The 22528-nt window shown below is 31.7% G+C and overlaps 2 protein-coding genes across 2 annotated transcripts in view; one reads left to right on the top strand and one right to left on the bottom strand.

Annotated features, from left to right (window-relative positions):
* Positions 1–354: 354 nt before the first annotated feature.
* On the top strand, positions 355–2014 carry LOC108480683 (probable polyamine transporter At3g13620). Its single transcript, XM_017783758.2, has one exon. It carries the CDS (start codon positions 532–534, stop codon positions 1921–1923), a length of 1392 nt encoding a protein of 463 aa, XP_017639247.1. The 5' UTR covers positions 355–531; the 3' UTR covers positions 1924–2014.
* A 6725-nt stretch (positions 2015–8739) lies between these two features.
* Positions 8740–22528, bottom strand: part of LOC108483655 (probable CoA ligase CCL12) — a 29917-nt gene continuing 16128 nt past the window's right edge. Inside the window, 9 exon segments of the mRNA XM_053017958.1 lie at positions 8740–9066; positions 9444–9650; positions 9876–9974; positions 10123–10248; positions 10319–10535; positions 10619–10713; positions 13310–13605; positions 13734–13861; positions 14285–14325. Of these exon segments, the coding sequence (XP_052873918.1) occupies positions 8953–9066; positions 9444–9650; positions 9876–9974; positions 10123–10248; positions 10319–10535; positions 10619–10713; positions 13310–13605; positions 13734–13861; positions 14285–14325 (1323 nt within the window). The 3' untranslated portion in view covers positions 8740–8952.

Genomic DNA, 22528 nt, shown 5'->3' with positions numbered 1-22528 from the left:
ATGTTTTAATATGGAAAAAAGTACATAGATATTTGGAAAAAGTGGATCACATGTGACTCCCAACTTGGTGGCCCTGCCCCAGTTGCAAAATCAACCCTTCCAAATATTAAAAGTGATAAGGAATGGTGGTTATAGATATTGGTAGTTTATTCTATCTTTTAATTGTATAATTTACTTTCGATTATGAGAAAAAAGATATATTTTATTGTCAATCATACCTAAAATGAGGCAATTAATTATTATTACTAAATGAATTTTTATTTTAAATAAGGAAATACTAATAAGGGGATAGTAGGTTTCTGTCAGTTTTTTTGTCCTACCATTTCTACATCTTAAAACATAAAGAATCTAGTTCCTTCATCAATTGGCAGGGGAAAAAAGACAAAAAAAGGTTGGGCCAAGCTTGGTTAGCAAAAAGCAAATGGCAGCCATTGTTTGTCCTACTATCACAATTATATAACTCAACAACAATGAATATTCAAGATTCAAGAATCCAAACCCAATCCCACAAAAATTGAAATTTCTCTTATCATGTTGGAAGACTCCGCCCAAGACTACCTCCTCAACCAGGAAGAAACTCTTCCAACCACTACCGCCTCCATCCATAATCCCAAAAAGCTATCCATCATCCCCCTCATCTTCCTCATCTACTTCGAGGTATCCGGGGGTGCTTATGGCGAGGAGGCTGCTGTGGGTGCCGCTGGTCCCCTTTGGGCCATACTTGGTTTCCTTATTTTCCCTTTCATCTGGAGCATACCTGAGGCCTTGGTCACGGCTGAGCTGGCCACCGCCTTCCCTGGTAACGGTGGCTACGTTATCTGGGCTCACAGGGCTTTTGGGCCATTCTGGGGTTCACTTATGGGCTCTTGGAAATTCCTCAGTGGGGTTATCAACTTAGCCTCCTACCCAGTTCTTTGTGTCGATTATATCAAGTTAGTTTTCCCACTTCTCTCTTCGGGGCTGCCTCGCTATGCTGCTATACTCTTCTCTACTTTGTTCCTTTCTTTCTTGAACTACACAGGTTTGGTCATAGTGGGTTATACTGCCGTGTGTTTAGGTCTTATTTCACTCATCCCATTCCTATTATTGGCTTTGTTTTCAATTCCCATGATTGATCCTAGCAGATGGATTAGTTTGGGTAATCAAGGTGTAGAAAAAAATTGGTCATTGTTTTTCAATACCCTCTTTTGGAACCTCAACTTCTGGGATAATGCCAGTACTTTGGCAGGTGAAGTTGAGCAACCCCAAAAGACATTCCCTAAAGCCCTTTTCTCAGCTGGTTTGCTCACTTGTTTAGCTTACTTAGTGCCTCTTTTAGCTGCTACTGGGGCTACACCACTCAATCAACAAGCTTGGGTTGAAGGGTATTTTGCTGATGTGGCTCAAATCATCGCAGGCAAATGGTTAAAAGTGTTTCTTGAAATTGGTGCTGTTTTATCCATCATTGGACTATATGAAGCACAGTTGAGCAGCTGTGTTTATCAGCTTCTAGGAATGGCTGAATTAGGTTTTTTGCCACAATGTTTCTCGGTAAGATCTAAGTGGTTTAACACACCTTGGGTGGGAATTCTGGTCTCAACTTCCATAACTATTGGAGTTTCTTTTATGAACTTTACTACCTTAATTTCTTCAGTTAATTTCTTATATAGTTTAGGGATGTTGCTTGAATTTGCATCATTCCTGTGGTTGAGGAGAAAGTTGCCAACAATGAAAAGACCATTTAAAGTGCCGATGAAGTTGCCTGGTTTGGTAGTGATGTGCTTGATCCCTTCAGGGTTTTTGGTCTATATCATGTCAGTGGCTACTGGAACTGTGTTTTCAGTGAGTTGTCTGGTTACACTTGTTACAATCGTATGGTACTTTGTAATGAATTTCTGCAAATCCAAGAGGCTGACCAATGTTGAGGATGAAGATTTGGAATAGCTAGGGTGACTAGTGATTATTATAACTTATATCCCTATTCTTTTTTTGCTGATGTAAAAATTAGTTTATTATCAATTATTATGTTAAAGAATATGATTATATCCCTATTCTTTTAATTGTTGCTTATGTAAAAAAATGTGTCTACGAAAGCTACGAGTAGAAGTGAAAATATTTACACCATAGAGGTAACGATTCAAAGTTGTGAATTAAGAGGGGCTTAACTTTTTCTTTCTTCTTTTCATAATGAATGCCTTGTATTAATGTGGGACCAAAATAAAGTTGATGAGTGACGCATCAAACAACTCAATAATTGACTTTCTCACACCTTTGCTTCTGCCAATGGACAACTTATTTTTTTGTCTTCTCTTTAGGATATATCAAGTTGAAGTAAAGATAGCTAAAGCTTCAGAATCAAACAAAACAAAGGGTTTATGGAAATTTTCTTCATTTTTATTTTCACTTTTAGAAAATAATTTTTATCTTCAAAAAAAAAAAACTATGGCAAATAGAAATTAAAATGATGAAAAAACCCCCCTTAGGTATGTGTCAATCTCCGTTTTGGAGAAATGTATCCATCTAAAAACTAATTGAATTCATCTACTTTTTGTTCACTATTTCCATTAATACATGTAATGTGTTTAGTTATAATTGGTTGGATTTAAATAATATAAAAAATTATGAAAATTTTCTAAAAATATAAAAATAATAAAATTTTGAAAAATAAATTCTTAAAGATCTTTTTTTTAAAAAAAATAATAAAATCACAAAAATATTTAAAATTTACAATATCGTTTAAAATTAATAACTTTTTCAAAGCTCCATAAAATATTACCATAATTGAAAAAAATTAATATTGTATAAAAAATTCCAAAAATTATAAAATCATCTCTTCTTCGGCCTTCAAAGTTCTCATTTGAATATTTGCTATTATCACTAACGGCCACTCCGCCTGAGCTCGCACCCCAAGTTTTGTGGCGAATGTCGCGCCCTCCACTCATCAAGGCCTGGCCCTTGCCTTGACAGCCGGGTATAGGTCTTGTGCTTAAGCGCCGTCTATTTTTGGGGCTAGTTGATTCGGTAGGTGAGTTGTTACACACTCCTTAGCGGATTTCAACTTCCATGACCACCATCTTGCTGTCTTAGGCTTCCTTTAGTTCTCCATTTAGCATCAGTACAATGTGTTTTCTATTGATTTTTGTGCAATCCCAGCACAAAGCTCCCTTTGGATGACCAAATTCTAGTGCGGTGGAAGGGAATAGATCTCGTCACACCCTAAAATTTTCACTGCTCCATTTATGTCCAATTGAAAATTCAAAGTTGTTTTTGTTCTTTTTCATATATTAATAAATTGAATAAAGAAAAGTAAAAAAAAACACTTTGATGGTTAAAGCAAAAATAATAAACATTTTCCCCATTATTTTATAACAAACTAATATACGTTATTATCAAAAGAAATTTTAATTTACTATTCCTTGAATTAACTACTTTTAGATTATTTATTTTAATTCTTAATTATTTTAATTTAAAATATTAAAATTTCCATTTTATATAATAAAATATCGAAGATATATTTTAATATTTTATTAAATGAATTTATAAATTCACATATTTTTAATGATTTCGTAAAAGTAAAATAATTTTAAAAACTTCTATTATATATTATTTCTAATATAATGTCATTGATAGTTATTTTCTATTATTATCTTACCACTACAGATGCATTTGAATCCAAACACATACTCTACCGTTGTTTTTAATCTCACCGCTACAATATCTAATCTCATCGCATCAGTAACTAATCTCACTACTACCGCTGTTTTTAATCTCACTGGACGTAAACATACTATGCATCCAAACTAAGCCTTAATCGACCAACACCTTTTGTGGGTTCTAGGTTAGCGCACAGTTAGGCATCGTAACTCGGTTTTCGGTTCATCTCGCATCGTCAGTTCTGCTTACCAAAAATGGCCCACTCAAAGCTATTGATTCCGTGGTGTGGCTCAACGAAGCAGCCGTGCCATCCTACCTTTGAGAATAGGTCAAAGGCATTGCGCCCCTGATGCCTCTAATCATTGGCTTTACCTGATAGAACTCGCTAAAGACTCTAACTATCCATATTTGCAAAAAGCTAACCCAAGCCCATTTTAGGTCTATCAATATTTTTAAAAATAAAATAATATATTTATATTATTTTAATTCAATATTTATTAATTTTATAAATTTTAATTTATTAAAATATTATAAATAATTATCTTAACATTTTTAATGTTTATATCATAGTAGTATTATATTTTACTATAGATTTAATTTATGTGTTATAAATTACATAATATAAAATATTACAAACTTTAAAAATCAAGCTGGGAAATGCTAGGCTTAGGTCTTGAATGTTCAAGTCCGATCCCGACTCATATTTTAAACAGGTTTAATTTTTTATTCGATCACTTTTTTTCAAGTCTAATACTTTTGTTCAAAATCTCTTAAAATTTAAATGGATAGCGCAGTCCACAATAATTAGATTAGAAAGATATCATGGAATTTAGAAACCTACAAATTTTGAAACTTAGAAGCAACTTCATGAACTAATAAATACTTGAGGACGAAACCATGGATCACCTATTCTGCATATGCTCTTTCACCAGAGCCATATAGTTTGGAAGTATCCACCTGAGTGTTAGCGTTTGTTCTTTATATTTACATGTTTTAATATTAAAATTGTTATTATCCAATTTTTAATTTTATATTTATCTTTACTCTATTTTAATCCATAAATATAATTAATTATTATTATATTTGAAAAATATAATCTTAATTTGATAAATTTTATTAATGTGTCTTTTAAAAAATTATATTTTAAGCTTAACAAATTAATATTCATTAAATTTAATATTATAACATTAAAAGTTAATTCAATTAAGTAAATATTAAAATAAAAATAAATTTATTTAAAATCAACTTTATATTTAACATATAAAAATATTAAACAAAATGTAAGAAATAACTTAAAAGAATTAAAATGTATGGAATAAAATAATAATTTACCCAAATTGTAAAGAAGCACTTCAAATAGATAATGTCATGTGTAAAAAAACTATAATGTGAACATAATTATTTATTTATTTTATTTCCTTTTCTTTATCCTCATATTACTATATTATATATATCACTTTCAAGTACAATTACTCAATTACTCAGGGAGACTAATTTGTCCAAAATAAAAATATTGATAAGGACTTGAGAGGGTGTTTTACAAATAAAATTTTGTTTCCAAAATAAAAATATGAAACTACGTTTGTTTAACTTTTTTCACATAGTGGAATAATGAGAAATAACATAATTTCTACATTTAAATGTATTTAAAGCCTACTAGAAATTTGATATTTTGTGTTTGTGTCAATTCATCAACGTTAAAATTATTGTTTTAATTTTTTAATTTTACAAAATAATTTTAATGAAGGCAATTAAAGTATTTTTTAAATTTTCTAATTTTAAAAAAATCAATTAAACATGTTCGCTCTAATTTTTTTATTTTCTATAGAAAAATAAAAATATCTCTATTTCATAAAATTATCCCTTTAAGGGTACCGTACACTTATTGAAAATGACACTTGCAAGTGGATGGCATTCATTTGAACAAAAATAATTTGGGTGTCATCCCCACATTAACTTTCTACATGACCTGGCATCCCACTTGTGGGTGCCGTACGCAATTATTACCTATAGTTCATAACTGATTATAAAAGCAATCTCAAAGCTATGGGATTGCTTGATTTGAACTGGTGAGCTACGGTATTATTTAAATAAATTGAGATTTGGTGTGCGGAATTATTTCTTTTAGGTAGTGTATTTTTTAAAAGAAAATGTCGATGATTATAGTTATGGTTGAATGATATTTAGATAATTGAAATTAAATCGTAAATTAATATTTTAAATAAGAGGTCAATAAATTAGTTTATGCGCAACCCCATTGGTCCATCGATGAGGCTATTGAAAAAATGATAAAACTAAACCAATAATTAGGTCATACAAAGACGAATCCAAGGTACTACTATTAAGCTGAATAACAATAGTTGAACAATCCAAGTCAATAATGATGTGGTGATAATCAAGCTCTTGCGATCTTTAAGACTCCAATAATGGCAAGCGCCTTGGCCGAATGTGTAAAGGCTCCATCTAGATGTATGGTGAAAACTGCTTGAACCATGCCCTTTGAAACTCGAACCATTGCACCATAGGTTGCCAAGTGCTCCCTAGCCAGCCAAGCCGTATCAACATTAATCTTGAGCTGCTCTCCACGCGAGATTTCCCTTCACAACCCTCGGCCTCCTAAGCAAAATGGGTGTACGAATAAGGTTGTGAACGCTCAAGTCTCTATAAAAGGTTCGAACACGAATTACAGCATCTTGCGGGGTCATTGCCTTTCCTTGAGTAATATCAACGTTCCTAACATTTCAAAAATGCTAAAAGACCACCAAAAGGCTTGTAAAGGCCTCTTTGTCGAGCTTCCTCATGGAGAACTCCAACCAACCAATGGCCCTACAAAAAGTAACATTTAATAAGCTATCATCAATAGGCAATAGCACATAAAATCAGTACCTTTTTTGAGAAAGGGTAATCCCAAATGGAATGCATCATATACTTTTTTGAACCACTGCATCTTCTACATTGAGGGCCATTTGACGATGAAAAAATAACATTTAATAGTAGTGGCCAGGATGAATGACCAAATCTCCACCCAACCATCTTGATCTTGGAAAGTATCTTTAACTTTTAAATTCCATTCCAATAAACACAATGCGGTCCATATCCCAATGAGTTAAGAAGTAGCCAATTGTATCCGAACCTAGTAAAATAAACCCCATTAGGCGCATGGCCCCAAATCAAAATATCATTCACCTCATTACCGTAAGTAGGAAGAGCCAAAATCTTGTTCGTGTGGTCTTTGGCAAATAATGCCCTAACCAAATCCTCAATCCATCTATTATTATTATCCACACTTTTAAATATTTTAATTTAGGAAGATAATTCTTCTATAAAATAAAAAAAAGTATTTTATTAGTTTTCTTATAAGAATTTTAATTTTCAAATTATATAAATATAAGATAGTTTCTTACCGACCTTTTCAAGTAAAAGCATATACAATTTCTTTATTTGTTTGAACTCTTTTATTCATAATAGGTTTTGAATTTAAATATTTTAAGAAAAATATATTTTAATCTTGCTAGCACAACTACAATCAATTTATATTTACATCATAACCTAATTCTAGTAAACTTAGAATAAGAGTAACAAACAACGCAAAGAAGTGAGTCACAACAGACAATATTAAATTTTAAATACTAAATCTTTTAGATAGAATATTTAGTAAACTTATGTTTATATATTTTCATAAAAAATCATTAGTATTAGAAAGTAAACCAAGTTGTTGTGTCCTAATCTTAGCATGTCAAAAATCATTAAGTAAAATAAATACATTTAACTAACATGCTCGTGCAAATCTCAATAACATAAACATAGTGAATAAGAGTTCTTATATATGGTTTCATGCAGTATCCAATTAGTATACATCAGTTAATACCCTTTGCATGCTATCACTAAGCAATATTAATTAACTAATCATGTAATTACAAAATTAATAATCATGTAATTTATGCAAATACAAAGGGTTAGAAATAATATCCAAGTTAAAAATCCCTTATAATACCCTTTTTTTTTCAAGTTAAAAGCTACTTTAACAAATGAATTAAAAATATTATTTGTACCAAGTTTTTTTTTTTTTTAGGTTGTTTCCTTTCGAAACCAAAGTTAAAAAACAATTACTTGATAGTTGTCAGACCATTTAAATCTGATACTTGAAACTTGGTGTTGTTGTATTGTGCAGTGTCTACATTAAACCCAGCTACTAAAATCATGGAGACTACCTCTCATTTGCTGCCAATAGAGAATAATAGTTTTTGTTGGCATTGTGAATGGTTAGTATGAGAATTCGAGCTTCTTTGTTTTCTTCCATCAAGTCTGCAGTATGTGGGCAAGGGGAACACCTGAGGCATGTTGGACACATCAACGGTAGCGGTAGAGAGGACAACATCATAAATTATCCTTCATATTGTTCCAAAAATTGAATGAATCAAGAAATTGAAGATCCGAACGTTTAATCTTGAGACATGTTGGATATGGTTCTTAAAGATAAGTCACCCTACATCGTAGGATAGGAGCAGAAACAGCCCAAAGCAACAAGAAAAGAATACTCGGCAAGGGAGAATGAGAGGAAGACAAATCAAGGAAATCAAATAGAGTAAATCATGATCAGAGACCAAATCAAATATGATTTTTAATATAAGATCAAAGAATTAAAAAAAAAAATACTCCAAAAACATAAAAAGGCTGCATTTTTATCTAACTAATTATGATTTACAAATACTATAGAGCATTATGATTTATATACAAAAAGTTAAGAAATTTATTTAAATGATCCGAGATAGATTCTTTTGAAATATCCTTTTATTTACAAAACATACTTAAAATATATCATATTATAAATTAACGTCACATCATTTAATTAATTACTCGTTTTCTATCATACAGGGATCTTTGTCAGTGTCCAACATGCACGCTTCACACTTGTATAAGACATCCACCTTTCATTGTCGTATAAAATTACAAAGAGACGCAGGTGAAGACCATTGGGTTCCTTGATGCTGTACAAAAAGTGGAAAATGGTCCCAATAATGTTCAAAAATGCTGTAAAATTTGTTACTAATTTAGATTTGACAATTGACTTATTAGCTAGGCCATATTCATTTAACAATCTATAGCTGTTTTAACAACGCCTATATTTATTTATACGTACACATGATATCAAGTACCATCAAAGTGCATAATTCCAGGAACTGGAATGGAGCCATTGTTATAATACATGATGATCTCTGTTTACCTTATTTCATGTTACAAAACATAACTCGGGAGGAAGAAAATCCATATTTGGGTGTTGTTGGGTTGAGTAATATTAAACCACCACCTAAGTTTCCATTAAATTCTGCTTCGAGGGGACAGCTCCTGCTTAACTTGATCCCTCAAAACTCTTCTCAATAGTTTGTTTGAAGCAGTTCGAGGAAACTCCGGAACTATCTTAACAAAGCTCACCTGTTATCGTCAAAAACCAAAAGAGATTTAGAACATGACACGGTGGTATGGTAGCAAAGCCAAAAATAGGCTGCCTTCCTTCAAAATCGAGTCCTTAAGACCCTTGTGGTAAAATGCCACTAAAATCCAGTTCTCTTCACCTGAAATCCAGCTAATGATGTCATCTAAAACTACTTCTGCATTTAAAAACGAAAAAGAAAAACAAGCTAGACCACTTGGGAGAAGTGAAACGACATGTTCAGTAAACACTTAGATAAAATGGGGATTAACTTGGTAATTTTTAAATTTTATGGAGTTTAAATATGATATTATTAGGGTAGGTTAGGTCCCCAGACACTATAAAAATGAAAAAGATATTTTATGTCTTGTAGCCTAACCTTAAATAAAGGGTTGAGGTTGCTTTGAATAGCTCTTGAGAATAATATCTTCAACTTCTCAGGCTGATGACTATATTCTTTCTTTGGCACCACAAACATGATCAACTGTTCTGGACCACCACCCAGTGGAGCTACACTGATAGCAGCAGTCTCCAAGATGCTTTCATCAGCTCCGTCACATACACGCTCGATTTCAACAGAACTTGTCTGCATATCAGGAATGACTTGCATTTCATGCTAAAGTTGCTTTTGAGTTTACAACATTAAGGGACCGAAAGTACAGTTTCATCGATGGTAAAAGAAATGCTTCTTGAAATTCCTGGGAAGCAGACTCCAAAATGCTTGCAAAGTGTAGGTCATGAAGCAGGCCTATAGTTTAAAGACCTTCAATTTGAATCGTTATCAGATAACTAAATAGAGAGAACGCTGTACCTTTATGCCACCAAGATTCATGGTGTCATCAGCCCTGCCCTGTACGATCAAATAGCCACCAACAGTTCTTTTAAGGACATCCCCGTGCCTCCTTAGGCGCTGCCGGTGCATACATCAAAATCACGAGAATGTACAATTAAGGTGCTCCATGATCATTCGTAGTTTGTATGTTTTTTACCTTCATTGAGTATATTGAATTCTTTACTAAAAAAATTATATATCCTAAGAATGATGCATATGACCTTACCATTCCATTATGCATTGGCATTCCCTTGAAATAGACTTTCTCATGATCAGCATTAAGCAATCTATTGGTTGCTCCTAAGTAGAGAGGAAGTAAACCCACTTCACCAACACAAGCTTTGTCATCTGGCTGTCACAAAGATGAAAGTAAATGTAGTAATATACACAACAGAAAGAAACAAGACAGAATATGCTCTTACATAAGGCTGCCCATGTTCATCCAAGATGACAAAGCCTGCTGTCATTGCTGCAGTACTAAAGGTTCCGAAAGCCTGTGGCTGCAGCAAACTCCCTTGAATATACGCGGATGAAAGCTCTGTGCCTCCACAACATTCCAGAACAGGCTTGTAGTAAGACTTTGAAGAGAGCCAAAGGTCGTCGTCAACGTTGGAGGCTTCTCCAGTGGTAGCAAAGCATCTAAACATATTTATTTCTTAGTCCATTTTGTTGAGATTCCAAGTCATGAAACAACATTTATGCTTGAAATTTAAAAGAATTACTTAATCTTTGTCCAGTCTAAGCCTTCCAAACAGTTTGAACTTTTCCAAGTTTTTACTAAGCTTGGAACCGTGCCCAGAACAGTTACTCCAGCATCCTGAGCAAGAGAACAACATTAAAACCAGGTGAGTTAAGATATTAAACAGTAGTATCCAGTATTTTTTTACTACTTGTAGCATGTACCCAACATTTTTACTATAAATATCAACTTAAACCGTCAGCTACATTTCCCTATGAAGGCCTGTCCTTATCTCACCAAAACCAAGGGAAGTTCTCATAGTCTCCTGCCGCATAGCAAAAGAAACTTATTGATTTCGGCAGTCACCAAGCTGTAGCAAACTACCGGAGGTTGGAGGTTAGAGTGGACTAAACTTGTAATGTTATCCTCATAGTACAATTAGTCGGGGGGTTTGGGGATTAAGGTTACCTAAAAGTTCCGCTGTGCCAATTTGAGCTTGTAACAATTTCGGGATAAAAGAAAAATTCAATCTAACAGATTTTGAGTTTAAGAAAGATTAAAATCCATAAGAATTTAAGTTCGAAATCAATTTGGCCCAAATTCAAAATAAATTCAATCTAAAGTTTAAAAAATTGAATTTATAGCTCAACAATCATAATATATATTAATAATTAATATAATTTTATAATTATTTAATGAAAAATAAAAATAAATGGTAGTTATTTATTTTATGAAAATGTATTCATAAATATTACATATTAATATTAAAATTTTATTAAAAGGAAAAAATTAATAATAATTTTATGTTAAATTATAAAGTGAAATAAATTTTTAAAAGTTAATTGAATATAAAATATTTTTAATACTATAATTATATATATAGTAAATAATATAATTAATCACTATTAAAATCTATAAAATTTAAATTTAATTATAATATAAAATATATAATGACATAATCTACACATGATACTTTTATTGTGTTCAAATGTATTATGTATACATGAAACTTTAATTTTGATTCAATCATACACATTTAAAGAAATAAATAACTCAATTTACTTTTATATCGGGTAAATATAATTATTTGTGTATGTATATATAAACAGAAAATGATGCCATATCAATAATTATGTTGATAATTTGTGAGAATTGGATAAATCAAAATGTTATTTATAAAATTGCACATTAAACTAAAATTTTGAGATTTATTCATATATATTATAATAAAAGATGTAGTATCAATAGTTATATGTAATTTAGTATATTGCAATGCATGTGTACAATTAACAAAGCATGAAATGATATCTTAATAAAATATTATTTTATTAAATTAGATTTTAAATTGAGTTTTAACTTTTATAAATTATATTTGAATATCGGGTTTAATTTTTTTATTTTAAACTTCACATTTGGACTATAATTAGTTTATTTTGACTTTAGGCAATAATGGGTATATTATTTAGGTTTAGACAGTGAATATCAAGTTTATAAATTTAATAAAAAATATAAAAAATAATTCAATTATCAGTATAATATAATATAATATAATATAATATAATAAATAATAAAATATATTTCATCAATTAATATACATATCATATAATAAATTTTACACATAATTAACAGTTTAATTATTTTATATAAAAGAATTTTATTAAATATATATAATTTATGCCTTTTATAAGGTAAATTTGAATTGCTTTGTCATCGTATAAAAGTAAAATTAATTATTGCATTCGAAATTGAAATATTTAAAACTTAGAATATCCAAAAGTAGTTTAATTTGTTAGAGCCCTCCTGGTTCAATCCGAGCTTGAATCCAAAAAAATCCAACCCCAAAAATCTGAATCCAAAAAGGCTCAAGCTTGAGAAAATCTGAGCAAAAGGTGAGTAAAACTCGATTTGATTTGAATTTTTTTTTTGAATTTTAGGTTAATTGAATTGAGTTATTCATTTTTCTTAATTAGCTTGAATAAATAATTCGATTTTTAGAGTTTGAGTCAAGTTGAATTTTACAACTTAAATGACAAGATGATGTAAATACCCCTCGAGTCCCTAATAGTTTTGAAAATGTGCAAATTGGTCCTAAAAAACAAAAGTAGAAAATATTTATAAAAAGATTTCCTCAAATTTTATGAATATATATAAATTCAAAAGTAAAATTTATTAAAAATCTTAAATATATATATAAATACTAAACAAGTAAATTATGAAACCAAAATTAAGTTTATATATTTTAAACCTGAAATTTATCCATTTCTTTTTCAAGTGGAATAAGTGAATCAGTCAAAAGAAAAAAAAAATCCAAAACCGAATACATTTAGTTAAGGTAGAGTGGTAATCAGAAAAAGGAAAAGAAAAGAAACCCCTATCCAGACCAGTTGAGAGGACGTCTTGTGTGGGTAAAGCAGCATCATTTTATTTTTCTCTGCTAATTGTTGTGTAGAACTAGAATCTATATCGTCAGAAACATATTAGAGCTTGTGGTTTTTTTGTGTTTCATATAAGGCTATGATAGACCCAGGATTACTTAACTTCAGTTTTAATCTTCCTCAGTTGTATAATATTAGCAAGATTGCTCCTAAGATTTGCAATGCCAAATTCTGTTGTTTCGAATGAATCATTTTTTTCTTCAGATGCTATATGATATGCATATTGAAAATCAGAATTGCTTTTAGAAGATCCCTTCATAGTATTTAGTGTTTAGTGGAAAGAGAAATATAAGTATTACCTAGATAAATTTCCCAAAACCACGCCCCAAAGGAGATCCATGATACAGAGCTAGTGTTGCACCATTTAAAAAAGATGTGAAGAGTACAACTGGACCCATCACCCATCCTAAATTTGTTGGCCAGCAGTAAACATCTCCAGCTCTTATATCATTGTGAGCCCACCCATCCGCAGAACATCGTATTGGGGAAAGTTGTGTCCACGGGATGGCTTTTGGTTCACCTGTGGTTCCGGATGAAAATAGAATATTGAAGGTAGAGTCTATTGGTCGATTAACTGGAGAGTAATGATTGGATCACACACACCAAAAAAAAAAAAAAAAGGTAAACTAGTGTTTAGTTGTGTTAACCATTTTGAATGAAGGAGAATGGTAGAGATCCTTTCATTCCAAAACTTCATCCATCTAATAATATCCTAAGAATACCTTGGACGTTGACTGGCACTGGACAGGAATTCTTTCCATGATACATCTTGTTTTCTTAATTCAACGCCTACGCTGTTCCCGCTTACAGGGAGCACAATAGCTTTAAATGGATCAGCTTCCACAACGCGACTGCATAAGAAAGATTACGTGTTGAACCTCATTTCATACCTTCAAAGATGCATGGAATCTATCACTCATACACAAAGTAACTTTTAGCTGTTATTTGAAGAATTCAATGAGGAGAATGTGACCAAAGCAAGCAAGCTCACATGAATAGGTATTATATAGCTCCTTGCCCCATAGGACAAAATGCTCCCTAAAGGAACATCCCACGTAGCGAGGGTAGAAAGCTATGTTGCTCTGACTCCGAAACATGGATGCGAGAACATGACCTACAAACATCTACTATCTTAGACAAAATCTAACCATAACCGTCTTGGCTCTCTTACATGAGTCCAAGCAACATACATAGAAAAACAAAGACATGGATTTTCCACCGGCTAAAACTTGAGAGAAGAAATTGCGACATCTAAGCATGGGAAAGGAGTTTACCTGTATAGAGAAAACTTTCGACCTCCTCTTAGTATAAAATCCTAGATTGAAAGTAAGAAATTGTATCATTTCCAATACAAAGCCAAATAAAAAAAGTTTAAGCAAAGCCAGTGGGCCTATTATACATCCACCATAGCATGAGTCAAAAGAAAGTGAAATAGAAAGCTAATCACCATAAGAGCTACGCACTTAACCTTGCCTTTATCTGTCAATTCAAAATACATAAGAAATGGGGAAAACATTGGCACCTCAAGACAAAGTAAAACTAGGAAAGGAAGTTCATTGGACAGCATATAGGAAGAAGATTACATAATCCTGCATAAAAACTTTATAAAGAATGGGAGGGTTAAAATTTTTTGAGTTCAAGTTTCCAAGTGGTGCAACAATTGACGTTTCTAGTCGCAAATCAATTTGAGGTTTGTAGGGAATTTGTCCAATCATTGATATTTCTAATCACTAGTGTTGCTATAGGGTTTAATTGGACAATTTCTACCCTTTAATTTTCTTTCTTAATTGTGGAATTCTCAATGAGATAGTTAAAGGTTTTTTTTTTTTCTATGATTTGATTTTCTTATTTTTGCTATGTTGTAACAAAGAGAATCTTGGTATATATATATATGCTAGATCTCTCCTTTATTTCCTTTTTCCTTAGTGGAGGATTTTCCTTCATTATGCCCTAGTTTGGGCTTGTATATGTAATATAAATCATTGAGAAATGCAAGAAAAAATCCCTTAATATCTTCATTATTTTTTTATTCTAGTTTAATTAATTTGTTCATTTCTTTTTAGGCAAAATTAGTGGTAAAAGCCAATAAAAAAATAGTGAATTAAACCATTTATTACTTTATTTAAAAAATAAACGAACAAAAAGCTTATTCCATAAAATACGTTTTTAGGATACCAAAGTGCTTTTATTTGTAATATAGATGATTTGGTTGGATGGTTAAATGCCTATATTTCTACTCAACTTCCTTGATTATTTGGTTTTTTCCTAATATATGTTGTTTCAAGTTTCTTATTTTATTTTTAAAAATTCTTAATTAATAAGCATGATTTTTCAATTTTTAATTAACAAACATGGCGTTTAAGTTATTTTATTTTATTTTTAATTAATAATTTCTTTTTATATATACTTCGTATTTGTTTTACGGTCTATGTTCGGAGTTTGTGGCTACTCCTCCTAATAATGTCATCTCCAAAGTTCAAACATGGGTCCTATACTTCTTTATTTATATAGACAAAAAACAATAATTATGTAATTATGTAATGAAAATATTATTTTTTGGGAAAGAATCCATTTACACGGAGTAAAACGTGTAAAACTATAGCTGTTTTACACCATTTCAAATCTCTTTGTATGGTTAATATTTTAATGATCAAATCATTGAATCAATCCGATATTTTTATCATATTAATCTACAATACTCAATATATTAATGTATATTTAACGACTGAATATTTTTACATAAATTAAATAGTTTAATTTCATCAAATTTTATATGCATGATCTATATGAATAAAATACTAAATTCAACAGTTAGATCATTAAAATATTAATAGTACAAAAAGATAAAAAAGGGTGTAAAACAGACTTTTGTTTTGAAAACATAATTATCCCTCCTTAATTTATATATATAATTTTGTTAAATATATTTTATTTTTAAAAATATCAGTTAATTTTTATATAAATTTTATATGTTAAATATTTATTTTTCGTGTACATTATGAGTATGGTAAATCCTAATATAAAAATCAATGAATTACTTCAAAAATCGTTAATTTTAGTAAATATAATTTTTATATGTGAAATATTTTTCCACATACATTGTGGGTATGATAGATTCTAATATTATAAAATCAAATAATTACTTCAAATATCATTATTATTTTTATATGTAAAATATTTCAAAACAAAATTTTCTTTTAAATATCATTCATTTTATATGTGAAATATTTCAAATACACATACAAAAATATATAATACTAAAACTTGTCACACTATAGAAAAACAAATATTTCACATATAAAATTTATATTTACTAAAAATAATGATATTTGAAATAATAAATTGATTTTCTATATTAGAATCTACTATACCTACAATGACCAAAAAATAATAAATATTTGACATATAAAATTATATATAAAGAAAAATAAATTTAAAAATCAATTGATGCTTTTAAAAATAAAATATATTTAACATAATGATATATAAAAAATTATTTTCATGGTATTATTCTATCTATATGAAAAATAAATTAAAAACTTAAAAGCAAGTTTATTAATTAAAAACTTGAAAATAATATGTTTAATAATTAAAAACATTAATTAAAAAAAAAAGGTGACCGCAAGGAGGGGCAAAAAGTTGGTAGGGCTACGAAGAAAGTTCGGCTATGGGAAGAAAACCCTCTTGACCAGGATAATGTTATTATGGAAGTAGCTGGGATGGACAAAATGTTCTTTTGAGACAAAATCCTAAACCAATATGGGGAGAGCAAACTGTTGGGTGAGAGCCTTGAGAAGGATATTGAATTGATGAAGGGTGATGTTACTAATAATAATGGAGGAATTCCTTCAATTAATTTTTCTAATCAGGTGCATTAACTTATGGGCAATAGCATGTCAAAGACTGTGATCATTAAACTTTTAGGCCAGGACATTGGTTTCAACACCCTTTTTAGCAAGACTTTCATCTTGTGGAAACCAACTCAGACGTTTCAACTAATGGATCTTGAAAATGGCCAAATTTAGATTTGTTGAAGATTATATAAAAGTTTTATTTGGGCACTGGGTGATTTTTTTTCAGTTTTTGATAGTACAACCATGGACTCTAAACTTTAGCACTATGCAAGAGTACCCCTTCAATATGGTTGCTAGGATTCGCTTACCGGATCTTCTTGGTGTGATGTATAAAAAAAAAGTATTTGGCTCGCAATTGGGGAGGTGATTAAGAATGTTATTCGTATTGATTATAATACAGATAATGGGACGAGAGTTCAATTCGCTCACATGGCTGTCGATGTTGAATTGAGGCTCTCTTTGATTTCCAATATCTGAATTGATGGCCAACTTCAAAAGGTTGAATAAGAGTCCCTCCCTACTTATGCTTTCAATGTGGGCACTATGGTCATCTAAAGGAGAGATGTCTTGCGCTTGGTATGAGGAACAATGAGGTAGAATTTGTTGAAAGAAAGAAACTATTGGTGGTGAATATTAAAAATAGGGTAGAGGAGGAGAGTTACGGCTCTTGGATGTGGTAAGCGTAGGACAAAAAAACTACCCCAAAATAGGTAACTCTTCAGGCGTCGAAAATCAAGGCACCAAATCCGGGAAATTTAATTTTGATGTGCTATCTACAATTTAAGAGGATGTTTCGGAAGATATTTTAGGAAAAAATAGGAGTAAAACATGAAATTTTGTGTTTGGGCAAAACTTGCCTTTTATTGGGAAATCGAAAGAGATGTCAAAATCTGGGCTTAAAGCTATGAATAAGAAACAAACAGGCATTAGGTAAAGAGAAGTAAAGTACGGGGTTAGAGATGCATAAATTGCATCTTAAAGGGCCTGGTGAGAGTAGTACATCAGTGGGCTTTGGGTTAAAAGTCCAAGGTGATATTTAGGGTCCAAAGGGTGCTACTGTGGTCTTTAATGGTCTGGACTCTAGGCTTGTTGGAGAAAGGGAAAGAGATTTTGAACCCAACCTTTTGCATCACCAAGCTAGACGAGATATTCATCTCTTGATCAATCTTGTCATTGTGTTATTTCTGTAGAGGAAAACACTCACCCTAATATTATTGGTAATGAAGGGAAGGTTCCAGATGGAGCAAGTGAAGGATTCATGATGGATGCTACCATTTTTCCGTCCAAGGAAAATGAAAATATTATTAAATGGAGAGAAGCTAAAAGAGAAGTTCAAGGGGAAGGGGTTAAATTTCGATTGGGTCTCGTAAGGATATTCTAGTCAAGGATGCAATGAGTGGTATTGTGGAAGGAATTGATTCTAAACCGGATCACAAGGCGAATGAGGTAGGAAGTTCAAGTACTACTTATGAGGAGTCGGCGGTCGATGTTGACTCAATTTTAGTCAATTGAAGTATGGGTATCCTTTTACTTACATTTGGGATCTTTCCTATGAATTGTAAGTTCTCTATTTGGAATTGTCAAGGTACGGGTCATATTCGATTTCATCGTACTCTTGCTGAATATGTCTGAGATTTTAGTCCATCATTGGTAGCGTTGCTTGGACCTCGACTGAGTGGTCGGCAAGCAGATTGTGTGATTTTGAAAATTGGGTTTTCGTTTTCACACTGAATTGAAGCAAAAATTTTCGTTGGCAACATCTGGATTTTATGGAAGGACTCTATTTCTGTTGAAGTTTTGTTCAACCATACACAATTTGTTCATCTAAAGATTTCATCTATAATTTTTTATTACTAGTTTATTGTGACAGTTTGCTATGGTAACCCAAACCTTACTAAATGAATGTTTTTGTGGGAGGGATTAACCTTTATTGCATATAGAACTCTACCAATCGTCGTTGTCACAATCAAATTCAGACTCTCTGATTAGATGGGGCTAATTGGTGCTATAACGATAAAATCATTAAATCTATTGCCATTTCCTTTTTTTATAAGTTGTATTTTGTTGAAGGAGATGTTGAGAGGGGTTTTCCCAAAGATTGGGCAGTATGAATTTGATCTTTTGAAGTCCCCGGATACTAATGATGAGATTTGAAGGTCAATATGCCCCTTTGGAGGCACCTGGTGTTAATGGATCCCATACGCAATTCTATCAAACTTAATGGGGTGTTGTGGGTTCCTCGGTTTATTCCATGATTTGGGATTTTTTTAGGGAGGAGTATTGGATCTGTTTTTGGAATCAAACACTTATTGTCCTTATCCCAAAAATAGTCTATTTTGAGAATTTGTATCTTATCGCCCTATTATCCTTTGCACAATGCCTTATAAAATTTTGACTAAGGTGATTGTGAATAGATTGAAGCCAATTATGTCAAATATTGTGGCCTCTAACCAAGTCAGCTTTGTGTTGGGTCGTTATATCACTGACAACATTATTATTGCGCAAAAAGTCGTCCGCTCAATGAAAATTCACAAAAGTAAAAAAGGATGGATGGCGATCAAGGTTGATTTAGAAAAAGCCTATGATCATGTTCGATGGGACTTTATACAAGATTTTTTGGTTGATGTTAGAATACCAATTGAATTAATTTGTATTATTATGCACTATATATCTTATTCTATGTAGATTCTGTGGAATGGCTCATTCACTGAATTTTTTCAACCTACGCAAGGAATTCGCCATCACCTTATATGTTTGCGATTTGTATGGAAAAATTGGGTTAACTAATTCATGGTGTAGTTCAAGATAAGTCCTGGAAGTCAGTACAACTTTTTAGGGGAAGTCCAATGGTATCACACCTCTTCTTCATCGGCGACCTTATACTTTTCTGTGAAGCACATATGGAGTAGGCCTATCTGGTTAGCTCAATTCTCGATAAGTTCAGTTACTTTTTTGGGCACCGTATTAATTCCTAGAAGATGAAGGTTTACTTCTTTTCAAATGTCGACCATGAAGATGTGAATTTATTAAATCATCTTATGGGATTCCAAGTTGTCGAGGATCTTGGAACATATTTGGGGATGTCGCTTTTACACAAAAGGGTAACACATATCACATTTCAATTCGTTGTGGACAAGGTTCATAATAAACTTAATTCCTATGATGCAAGACTACTTTCCATGGCAGGGAGGGTAATATTAGCCAAAGCTATCCTTTTAGCCATTCTAAATTATTTTATACAGACTTGCATGATTCCTGTGGGTATGTGTAATGAAATTGATAAAATTACTCGGCATTTCATTTGAGGTTCACATTAGTGCGATGGAACTCTGTTCGTGAACATGTGGAGAATGGAGGCCTTGGATTAAGGCGATTATGTGATCAAAACAAGTCTTTTCTTTTCAAATTAGAGATTGGCATTTTCACCAAAGATAATGAGCTATGGGTCCAAGTCCTCAAAAGCAAATATCACCTTAAATGTGGTTGCCCCTTTATTGGTAGAAGTAACCACTCTTATGTTTGGCACTCACTTTTGAAGGTCTGAGGGTTGTTTCAAAGTAACATTAGCTGGGCATTAGGTAATGGGAGAAGTGTGAGATTTTGGCTGGATGTTTGGTTGCGTAATATAAGTCCTTTAATAAGCAAAAATAAAATAGAGAGGCCAGTGGTTTAAAAAATGTTTGGGTTTCAAATGGGTTTCAAATATAGTGGATAGCTATGGGAACTAGAGATGGGATTCAGCTGCCCATGTGTTGGACCAATCAATTACTTTACAAGTTGCTTCAGTCCTTGCATGAACTAACACTGTTGGAGTTGACAAATGTGTGTGTGAAAGAGGTCTAAGGTTAGAAAGTTAACTATTTTAGATTAAAAACACTCAATGGATGGCTGATTGGAACCAAAAGATACACTTTAGTCTATTTTATGAAAACTATCAATCCTCTAGAGAATAAAAAAAATTTTATAGTTCCTATGGAAAGGCAAACTTCTTACTAACGTTGAAAGGTGTTGACTGAGAGTATGATACATGTGTTGAGAGATTAAACATTTGATCATGCAGTTTGGACTAGGATATTTCCTGGAACCTTGCATGAAAGCTTTTCTTCTAATGTGTATTCTTGGTTGCTTAATTGTTTTGATAATGGTTCAATGACTTAGTGTAAAGGGCTGAGTGGAAGACATTGTTTGTAGTCAATTTTTGGTGGCTTTAGAAGAAATGTAATTCAGGGATTTTTCAAAGAGAGAACTATAGCGCGAATGATACTATTGATTGTTACTGAAGTTAGGCCTTACCGATTTCTAGAAATTATGCCCTAGCATAATGTCAAATTCGTAGTGATATGAGGATTGATCGATGGCAATTGCCACCTCCAAATTGGGTTAATCTAAATTGTGATGAAGCTGTCACTAACGGTGTGCAAAATTCGGGTAAAATCGAAAAAATTCGGTTAACTGACCGAATTCGGTTAATCGGTCGGTTAATCGAATTAATTCGGTCAGTGGTCGGTTAATAATTTTTTGAATTTTTGGTTAACGGTTAATTCGATTCGAAATTGGTCGATTAACCGAATTTTTTTGGTTTAACCGAAAAAATTAATAAATAAAATTATAATATATAAATAGCCCACTATTCACTCAAAACCAATCCAACATAAACCCAAATACCCAATCTAATATATATTAACCCAAGTACCCAACCCAACCCAATCATAAAAATTAAAAATAATTTAATAAATAAAAATAAAAATCTAAAACTAAAAATAAAAATAAAAAATATAATTTTATACAAATAATTCGATTAATTCGGTTAATTCAGGTAATTCGGGTAATTCGGTTAATTCGATTAATTCGGTTAATTTTATACTTATTTTAACCAAAAATTAAAAAAACATATAATTTTCGGTTAATTCGGTTAACTGACCGAATTAACCGAAAAATTTTGTGTTCGGTTAATTTTTTTGAAAAAATTTCGACTCGGTTAACGGTTAAAAATTTTGAAAGGTCGGTTAATTCAATTAATGTTATTTCGGGTCGGTTAACCGATTGAAACCCTTAGCTGTTGCTTTAAATAGCTCTTGAGTAGTAGTAGGAAGACTAATAGTTGGATATGGGTGGCGATTGGAAATTGCTTTAATACTTGAGGCAAAGTTGTGGGCAATCAGTCATAGACTTTCAATTGCTTTGGATAAAGGATTGAAGAAAGTTATGGTGGAGAGCGACAACAATTTGGTTGTTCGATTCTAAATGATGATATGGTTGATAGTAGATTATTAGCGTTGGTTTAGATCATTAATGATCTTGCTATCAGGAATGGGAAGTATGAATGTCTCATATTAGTCGAGAAGCGAATCGAGCTATTGATTTTTGGCTAAATATAACTTTGACAACTTTGAATCTAATCTGCAACTCCATATGTTTGATAAACCTTTGCCTGGTGTTGGTACCTTTTAAGTTAGGATGCTTTGATCACAAGAACTAGTTAGTTGTTGAGTTTTGTTTTCTTCATTTCATAAAAAAAATGAAATAAACTTAAAAAAGTATTCAAACCTAAGCCATATGAGTGAAAAATGCAAGCATTTAATGTAATACCCCCTACCCGTATTCATTGCTGGAATAGGGTACGAGGTATTACCGGAGTTTACGAAATTTTTTTTATTTTTTTTT

Source organism: Gossypium arboreum, chromosome 8 (assembly GCF_025698485.1).
Source record: "Gossypium arboreum isolate Shixiya-1 chromosome 8, ASM2569848v2, whole genome shotgun sequence".
Classification (NCBI taxonomy): Eukaryota; Viridiplantae; Streptophyta; class Magnoliopsida; order Malvales; family Malvaceae; genus Gossypium; species Gossypium arboreum.
Note: the sequence above shows the minus strand (reverse complement) of the source record. Positions and strands in the feature narration are given on the sequence as shown.

What these genes read in the sequence shown, in the direction of transcription:
- LOC108480683 (XM_017783758.2), top strand. Translation starts at nt 532, where the DNA reads ATGTTGGAAGACTCCGCCCAAGACTACCTCCTCAACCAGGAAGAAACT.